The sequence below is a fragment of the Monodelphis domestica genome, chromosome 2 (genome assembly GCF_027887165.1).
Source record: "Monodelphis domestica isolate mMonDom1 chromosome 2, mMonDom1.pri, whole genome shotgun sequence".
Lineage (NCBI taxonomy): Eukaryota > Metazoa > Chordata > Mammalia > Didelphimorphia > Didelphidae > Monodelphis > Monodelphis domestica.
In genome coordinates, this window is record NC_077228.1 from 497,592,612 (window position 1) to 497,602,633 (window position 10,022).

General features: G+C 40.9%; 1 protein-coding gene across 1 annotated transcript; it reads right to left on the minus strand.

Moving 5' to 3' along the window:
* Positions 1-765: 765 nt before the first annotated feature.
* TCHHL1 (trichohyalin like 1) lies at positions 766-8,820 on the minus strand. Its single transcript, XM_007485454.2, has 3 exons — positions 8,472-8,820; positions 5,713-5,870; positions 766-4,694 (listed from the first exon to the last, which is right to left on the minus strand). Exons 2-3 carry the CDS (start codon positions 5,848-5,850, stop codon positions 2,247-2,249), a joined length of 2,586 nt encoding a protein of 861 aa, XP_007485516.1. The 5' UTR covers positions 5,851-5,870; positions 8,472-8,820; the 3' UTR covers positions 766-2,246.
* Between the last annotated feature and the right edge of the window lie 1,202 nt (positions 8,821-10,022).

The window sequence follows — 10,022 nt, forward strand, 5'->3', positions numbered from 1 at the left end:
ATGGTTGGAGAATGTTTCCATACTGACAGGCAAACCTAGCATGGCCAGAATAGAACATAGGATTATGGAGGAAGCTTGCTTGGCCTCTCCCAACATGCAAACCTTATTTCTGCCATTAATAGTAATGAAATCACAATTGTCCCAGTCAACTAGGGTTGTCACTCAACTCCATCCTTGAGTTCCTTGAGAGTAGGCATTGTTTTTGCTTTTCTATGTATTCTTTTTTTTTTAAACCCTTACTTTCCGTCTTGGAGTCAATACTGTGTATTGGCTCCAAGGCAGAAGAGTGGTAAGGGCTAGGCAATGAAGGTTAAGTGATTTGCCCAGGGTCATACAGCTAGGAAGTATCTGAGATCAGATTTGAACCTAGGACCTCCCATCTCTAGGTCTGGCTCTCAATCCACTGAGCCACCCAGCTGCCCCCTTTATGTATTCTTAATATTTTTCTATATCTGGTACTTTACAGGCACTTAATAAATGCTTATTGCCTTGGGCTACTTTTTCAAAATGGAGGAATGGATTTGCCAGTTTTTATGATGAAGTTTAAATTCATGCCACTATACAATCCACATAATTTTTCACTCTTGATTTTTTTTAAAGCTCAGATTGAATTAATAGGACTGGGAAAAGGGTTCCTGTGCTCCTAGGACTCTTCCCTTATCACAACAGATAGCTCAGACAGCTCATCATTCTTAATTGTAATCATTTATAGCTCTTAGTAACCACAAGTTATTGTTTCTTTTTTGATGCTTGTAGGGGAGGAAGATGGCAGAAAAGTCAAATGACAAAAGGAGGATTGATCAGCAATAGGTTTTATTTTCAATTTTCATGCAGTTTTCTGAACAGGAAATGCCCAGACTAAAAGATCAGAAGAGATAGTACTTTGGGACAGTTAGATAGCTGGGTCTTGAGTCAAGAAGACCTGGTCTTAGACATTTACTTAGCTGTGTGACTCTGGGCAAGTCACTTAACTGTTTTCCTCAGTTTCCTCATCTGTAAAATGAGCTAGAAAAGGAAATGGCAAACCACGTGTCAGTCTCTTTTTCATGAAAACCCCAAATGGGGTCACAAAGAGTCAGACATGACTGACACTGACTTAACAAAACATTAAGGCAAAGATACCATCTTTAAGGCTGATCAGACTCACTGACTTATTCAACCTAGGGCAAATTGCCTAATCCTTTTATGACTTAGGCAAGGTATTAAGTTGCAAAAGAGTTGCTGTATTGATAGAGAGAATTTCCTCACTGAGAGCTCACAGGTCTGTACAAAAATTAACAAGCAAGAGTACTGTTTTATGTATGATTACTGTAATAATAGTTTTCTAGAGTTGGACTCAAACACCTCTACACTCCTGAAAAAATTCAGTTAGCAGTATCCGTGCCTCTTAGAATTGGGTGTGCATTTTTTCATTTCCCTCACAGTCTGATTTTTTAAATCTAGAATATACGAAGTAGGCTACTTTGGAGGCTTGTACTTGTCCCTAAAAGTTTAGGATAATGTCATTAATCAGTTAGTCTGGTGATGGAGAATGATCAGATATCCACTGATATCTGGGATACAGAGGATAGTAGATGTACATTTGGAAGGGACTTTGGTCATTCTGCCCATTTTTCAGATGAGGAAACAGTCCCAGAAAGGCTAAATAACTTGACTAAGGTCAGTTAATAACAGAGCTAAGATTCAAAGCTAGGCTATTTGATTCTAAAAACAGGATTCTTTCCACTGAATTGTGGAGTTTTAGAATGGATTTGGAAACTCTATTAGAAGAATAACTCCATATTAATTATCTGTGTCAATGAATGAATAGCATACTTTGGTTGTGGAATAATAGTTCAGAAACTAATTCTCCATTGCCATCATTAAAAATCCCATGATTCAATAATGAAAATATATGAAATGAAGAAACTGGTATCTTGTGTAAAAAGAAAATGAAAAATGTGGAAGGGAAAACCTCAAAATTTTAGTGGAAAGGAATATCCAGGCAACAGAATGTTCAGATGACTAGAGTCCATTGTGGGCCATTTGTCATATTCTAGATTGATTTATTTAATTATTTTGATTGTTGACTGCATTTGCTTAGTTAGAAGTTATTTCCTTGATGGCGACTCCCATGGCTTGATCTTGTAAAAATGTAGAATGGAGACTTAAAAGGATGATTGATGTGTATGTGTGTGTGGGGGGAGTGGGTGGGTTTTTGATAGGCAATGGCCAATTTGCTGCTTCTCTCTGGTAATGTTGACAATTCAGTATTTTCTGGAGCTATCATCCCTTAGTTGTTGTTGGTCTTCTTGCTGAGGCTGGCCATGTATATCTTCCTGTGACTGATATGCTAGAATTTCTTGCTGGTTGCCATATTCTTCATCAGACTCAGGGTCCCCTGTTTGATTCCTTAGTTCTTGTGTGTCATCATATAGCGGATCAAGGAGGGCTGGGAAATCAGAACATTCACTCTTCTGAATTTCTCTCTCGACAGACAGCTCAGGACTAGATGTCTGAGACGTATCAGTTTGATCTAAGTGCTCTTCTGTGTCTAGGAGGTCAGGCTGCTCAGGTGTCTTCTGAATATTTTCATATATTGGGTTGGATTGTATCTCATCTCCAGATGATGAACAAAGCTTTGTGTCTCTGGCTTTCTTCTTAATCAACTCTGAAAGCCCTGGTGAAGAGCCATCCTCTTTATTCACTGCATATTGTAGTTCACTCCCTTCTCCTGCTAGCTTCTGGGCACTCTTGTCTTCCCTTGGTATTGGATTCAGGGTATCAGGCCTTGCATCTAGAGCAAGACCTTGTGTTTCTGGGCCCTGCCCTTCTAATGGAGCCTCCTGGCTTTCAGATTCTTCTCCTTTCCCTTCTTCTGCTTCTGGGCCATGGGCTTCTGGATCTTTCCTATGGTCTTCTTTCTCTGCTGACGGTACAATGGAAAGCTGCTCATCAATGTCATCTGTGGGATTTTTGATCTCTATCTTTGGGGATGTTTCTGTTGCCTTTTGTTTCATGGATTCCTGAGACTCTGGCTGACTCTGAGACTCCTCAGCTGTGTCTGACTTCTTTTCTTTGGCCAGCTTTTCTTGTTCTTCTGTGATATTCTCATTGTCTTTATCTATTAGCACTTCTTTCTCTGGGGTTCTACTTTTATCACCTGGTACTAGGGATTCCTGGGTACCTAGATAATTCTTGCAATCTCCTTGGTCAGGCTGTTCCTGGGCATCCACTTGACCTTGAGATTTCTTTTGTGCAGGCAGGTCTCTTGTCTCTGAGCCACTTTTACCATCTTCTGGATTACTGTATGTTTCAGAGAGTGTCCCATCATCCTGATTTTCCACCTGGTGTCTATCATATTGTTCAATTGGTTGGTCCAGAATCTGAATGATTCTCCTGTTTTTTCCTTTAGACTGGTCATCCTGTGATCCTGACACTTGTACCCTGTCTCTTGTTTCTGGTGTCTTATCTCCTTGGTATTCTGACTCACTTATTTCAGAAACTTTGATCTCCTCTGGGGCTGCTGGTCCTTTGTGTTCATAGTGGTTCTTATCATCTACTGACTTGAAGTCTGGAATTCCTGAGTCTTTCCTAATTTCTCCCTTTTCTTCTAGTCCTTCAAGCTGCTTTTCCTTCCCCTCAGCCTCTTGTTCTGTGAGCGTTTCCATCTGCTTGGTTTTTTCTCCATCTTTTTTTCCAACGGTGTCCAAGGTTTCAGGTTTTCTTTTCTCCTTCTTTTCATCTATAAATACTTCTGTCTCTGGGACTCTACTGCCATTGCCTTTGGCTGGTATTTTTGTAGTTTCATATTCTTTCCCTTGTTCTTGTTTTTCTGAAGGTATTTGAAGTGGTTCTTGGATATCTGAAGTTCCATCATCATCCCTAGGTTCTGGTAATCTCTCGGTTTCAGATAGTTTTTCCTCAGCTTTCTCTGCTGGCAGGTCAGTTGTCCCTAATTTTCTCTCATGGTCCTCTTGGGATGCTAGTCCTTGTGTATCAGTGTGTTCCCCAACATCCTTTATGATGGTCCCTTCTGGACTCTCAGATGTTCTTTGCGCGGTTTCTTCCATGTGTACACTCTGAATCTCAACGTTTTGTTCCTTTTCCTGTTCCGATGGGTGATCCCTGGGATCTTTATCAACCTGTTCTCCAGGCACTTCATGTTCCTCACTTACAATCCTCTCATCCTTTTGAGAACAGGTTCTCTTCACAAATTCCTTTGGTGGTTTTTTTTCTTCAGGTGGGATTCCATCAGCTCCTGTTGCCTGGACATATTGAGATCTTTCTTGGCTTTGTTTAGCTTCCTCACCATAGTACTGACTCTTAGGGTGGTTGTGTTCAACTTCTTTTCCCAGTAATTTGGGAGACTCAAGGTCATCCTGAGGGTCTTCCTTGCTTACTGTGTCAGGTACTTTTTCTATGGGGTTGACCAGAGATGGAGATTCAGTTCCTGTCAGTCTCTGCTCATATTGATCTGGTCCTGCCACTTTTTGGTAATCCTCACTGGCCTCACATGCTTCTGTGTCCCCTGAGAACTTTTCCTCTGTGTTGGATTTTGGTTTGGGTTCTTGATTTAGGAAAGAGTGTATGTCCTGGTAACATATATTCAACAGGTCAAAGATCAAGAGGATGAATTCATCAAAGCTGATAGATCCATCGCCATCTCTATCCAGAAAATGCAAGCTGGTTCCTGCAGTAAGGATATCAAATGGCTACAGGGAGGGAGGAAAAGCAAGAAAGTAATTTATTAATGTGTGTTCACATGTCCTGCATAACTCTTAGGTAAACACTTGTACTAGCATGTAGCCAGAATTTCTCTTAGTGTTTAGAATCTATTGGTTCCAAATGAAACGTGCCATTAAATGGCAATGTGGAAAGAGCTCTAAATTTGGAATGAGGGGACCTTTGTGCAAATCCTGCATTTGCCAATTATTTGGGTGACCTTGGGCCATTCAATTTCTGTGGGTTTTGATTTCTGCATTTGTAAAATGAAGAGTGGATGACCTCTTGGTCCCCTTCCAGCTCCAAATCTATGATTCTAAATAGGATTACAGCTATACAGAAACATTTATATTATATGTTAACTTATTGACATATTATTTATTATATAATCACATTAATGTATATAACATATTAATGATATATAATTATACAATATTACATAACATCAACATAACATTAACATACATTATATGTTAAGTTGAATAGATTGTTTTGGACCAAAGACATTCATTGGCCCCTGAGAAGGTACTTGAATTCCTGAAACAATGGACAGTCTAGGGAAGCAGGCCATTGTTTGTTTTCTTTTTTTTAATTGAAAAAGATCGATAAACTAGGTCCATAGAGTAAAATTTATGTGACAAAAATTGTTTCATATTCAATAATCATAAATAATTTAGGAGGAGGAGTAGAATAAGATGGGAATTATTCCTATCTTCTTCTTCTTTTTGAAAACTTTGACTTCTTTCGTGGAATCAAGACTGCATATTGGTCTCCAAGGCAAAACAGCAGTAAGGCCTAAGCAATGGGGGTTAAGTGACTTGCCCAGGCTCACACAGCTAGAAAGTGTCTGAGGCCAAATTTGAACCCAGGACCTCCTATCTCTGGACCTTACTCTCAATCCATTGAGCCACCCAGCTGACCCCCTTTTCTTAAAAGAGTCCCTATCTTGGCCAAAGACAAGAAATGCTAGCAAGTTCTTTCTCTTTTGTAGCTCTTAATAATCCTTACCTTCAGAAATTCACCAATCTCTCCCAGGAGGAGCCGCTTTAGCTGTCCAGAGTTTAGTGTCCAACAATCACCCTCCTCTTTTGCATACTTTTGGAAAGCCTCCATGACACAAATGACACTTTGTAGGAGCTGAGGCATCTTTGCCAGTTTAGGATATGCTGTGAAAGAAAAGGGAGGGAAGAGAGAGACAGACAGACAGACAGAAAGAGAGAGAGGAAGAGAAGGAGGGAGAGAAGAGGGAGGGAGAGAGGGAGAGAGAGAGAGAGAGAGAGAGAGAGAGAGAGAGAGAGAGAGAGAGAGAGAGAGAGAGAGAGAGAGAGAGAGAGAGAGAGAGAGAGAAGGAGGGAGAGAAGAGGAAGAGAGAGAAGAGGGAGAGAGAGAAAGGGAGAGAGAGGAGAGAGAGGGGGGAAGAGGGAGAGAGAGAGAGAGAGAGAGAGAGAGAGAGAGAGAGAGAGAGAGAGACAGAGAGACAGAGAGAGAGAGAGAGAGAGAAGGGGGGAGGAGAAACAAAAACTATTTTCCACATGAGATTCCTTAAGAAAGCAATGCCCAAATGATTATTTCTTCCCCCCCCCCCCCCCCGGTCTCCCTCTTCTTTTATCTGCTCTGCTTGTATACAAGTAGTGTTCATTTTCTTATAGGAGAGATTGGGGATAAGATGACTAACAGATAAAGGTTATACAGGGTGTCCCAAAAGTTTTGGTGAATTTTTATTAAAGTTATTAAAGCTGAACTATGACTTTTGATACAACTTGTATGATGTGTAATCCCAGCTTCAATAATCCCTCCCAGAGAGACTACAGACAGGACATCCTTTATCTCATTTGACCTTCAAAAGAGCCCGATGAGGTGGGTACCACAGCTATTATTATCATCATTTTATGGATATGGAAACTGAGGCATAGAGAAACTCAGAGTGTCTATGGTCACATAGTGGCAGACAGTATTTTACTAGAACCCCTATAACAGTGGTGCCAAACTCATCTAGAAACAAGGGCCATTAAATAGTATTTAAGCATCCCTATGGGCCTTATATGGAATTAGTTTTAAAATGTTATATTATTGGGAGCAGCTGGGTGGCTCATTGGAGAGAGTCAGGCCTAGAGATGGAAGGACCTGGGTTCAAATCTGACCTCAGACACTTCCTAGCTCTGTAACCCTGGGCAAGCCACTTAACCTCCACTGCCTAGCCCTTACCACTCTTCTGCCTTAGAACTAATACACCATACTGACTCTAAGACTGAAGGTAAGGATTTAAAACAAAAGTTATATTATCTTTATTTTATTGTATTTAGAATTTTTTTAATATTTCCTGTTTACATTTGAATTTGGTTCAAGCCACCCTCAGGAGTGTTGTGGGTCACATGAGGCCTTTGGGTCTTAGTTTGACACCTCTGCAGCACCATGCTGCCTCTAATGACAAGATTACTAATAGCTAACATTTGTGTGGTACTTTAAAGTTTGCAACATACTTTTGTATTTGATTTATAAAGAATTGATAAATAGAAACAAGCATGATGGAGCTTTATATATATTTCTTTTGGTCTGTAGTACAGGGAGGGGAGGGAGGAAGGGAAATACTTGGGAACTTTAATGTAACAGATTAAAAAAAAAAGATTGGGGATGGTGATATAGGAGAAGAATAAAGATCTTTCTTCTACCAGCTGAGAATTCCTATCCAAAGAAGCTCCTGGCTCTATGGGACAGTCAGCTTTCACAGAGAAGTCACTACTTAAATTTATTTAGAAAAACATAAATTTGAACATCAATGATCCAAACCTCCCATGTGTTCAGAGAAAAGACAAGTGAAGGGGAGCATCAGACAAATGATTTGAGGCTGTTGTTGCATAAAGCATCTGAGTGTTTTTCAGAGATGTTGTGATAAATCATCTTCTGATCCAACAAGGCTAGTCCTAAGCCCTGAGTCATTCTAGCCCCGTAGCCAACCATTATTTAAATGGGTTTATCTAAAAATTTTCATCTGTGTCTGAAACAAAGTTGTTCAACTTGTTCTGCTAAATACTCATACCTGTGTCAGCCAAATAATTCCAAATAAAATTTTTAAACTTAAAAGGTCCTGGGGGCAGCTGGGTAGCTCAGTGGATTGAGAGCCAGGCCTAGAGATGGGAGGTTCAAATCTGGTTTCAGATACTTTCTAGCTGTGTGACCCTGGGCAAGTCACTTAACCCCCATTGCCTAGCCCTTACTTACCCACTCTTGCCTTGGAACCAATACACAGTATTGACTCCAAGACAGAAGGTAAGGGTTAAAAAAAACCCCCAAAACAATTTAAAACGTCCAAAGGACTTCTGTAAAGAGCAGTGGCCTTGGAGGTAGAAGACCTAAGTCTGAGGAACCACCACTGACAATTCAGGGGATCTTAAGCAACCCTCTTTCTTTCTCTGGCCTCAGTTTCCTTGTTTATATGATAGAGATAATAATTATGTTCCTTACCTTGCAGGGTCGTTATATAGACCAAATGAAGTAATAATGTCTCTAAAACATTCTGTGACCACGAGGGATTAAATAAAGGTAATATATCTCTTCATCATTATTATTTTGACTATTATTGTTATTACATCTATTTCAACCGTTCATTGCACTCACCAACTTAGAACCAGAATAAAGGCATATACTAATCTTTAAAAGCTATTTCCCCATAATTTCTTCCAGAAAAGTAATGTATTAGCTGGGATGTTAGAGATGCCCTCTGCCCCTGCCCCTGCCCCCAACCCTTAGTAGAAATGGTTGAAACTCACCTCATTCACACAACAGGAGGAAGCGGTGTGTGGGGCAGCCCTTGGTGGACTGATGGCTGGCCACCTGTAACCTTTTATTCAGTCGCTAATTGCACATGGGAGATTGGAAGGAGACACCCTCAGGGTCTGATGACCTGATTCATCATCAGCTCAGCCCAGCCCTCCTCCTTCCCCTTCCTTCCCTGTAGTCAGGCTGTCCAGTTTCCTATTTCCTTTTCTGTGATGCTTCAGTTAGGCTCAGACATGAGCCTTGTCTAGAGGAAGGCAGCAGCCCTGGTCAATCTCGGGTTTGATTTGGCCAGAGGCTGAGAGCTGTCGCAACAGGCTTTGGGGCAGGGTCTGTGCTGAGGTGCTGGCTGCTCTTAATTTAACCCAAGAACCCAGCTACATTTCTATTGGACACGTCATAGGACTAACAGGGACCTCAGAGGTCATCTGATCCCTCCCTCTGCCTCCAGGATGGCCCATCTGACCCAGCCCCAATAGATGGGTGTCAATCATATGTTTAAAATAAAGGACCCGCTTTGCCATGTGACAAAGTGGAGCTACCAGTTCTTTTAGGGGTGTGAGTTAAATGTAGCTATTTTCCTTCCCACAGGCGGGGTTAGGGGGAAAGAAACAAAAAACTGATTACTTATTGCAGAGAATCTGCCTCATTCCTATGATGGTGAGTTTGTTTCTGTGGTTGAGAGCTATTTTCCTTAGACATTTTATAGCCCAATAAGAGGGATAAGGACTGGCTTTGTGATTTCATTAATGTAGGGAATATCCCGAAGATGAAATTCTTTCTATCTGCCAATCAGCATTTACTCTAAACTTAGAGTCTTAGAGAGCTACCCAGAGAATGGAGAGGCCATTAGTCAGTCAACAGGTATTCATTAAGTGCTTAACTTGTTCAAGACACTGTTCTAAGCAAGGGCAAAAACCAATTATTGCTTCTGAAGAGAATACATTCTCATGGAGCATGCAACAAGTAAATAACTCAGTCCATCTAAACCCAAAGGCAAGGGAATGGGAGATGGAGAGTGCTGTTTCCAGGATTGGAAAGGTGGGCTGTGTAGTATATGTGTAGAGCTCATGGTGGCCATTAAGGCATGAGGAGGCTGGGAGCAGTTAGATGGCTCAGTGGATTGAGAGTCAGGCACAGAGATGGGAGGTCCTGGGTTTAAAACTGACCTTAGACACTTCCTGGGCAAGTCATTTCACCCCTATTTCCTAGCCCTTATCATTCTTTTGCCTTGGAACCAATACTTAGTATCAATTCTAAGATAGAAGATAAGGGTTTAAAAAAATTATTGATTGAGTGCTTTAGAATACTTTTCCATGGTTACATGATTCATGTTCACTCCCTCCCCTCTTCCCTCCTCCTTCCCAGAGCTGACAAGCAATTCCACTGGGTTATACATATATTGTTCTAAACCTATATCCATAGTATTCATATTTGTAATAGAGTGATCTTTTTAAATAATGTTTTAAAAATAGTATAATAAGGCTGGAAATATAAGTAGGGGGCCTGAACCTGGAGGTAATAGGGAGTTGTTGGGGGTCAGT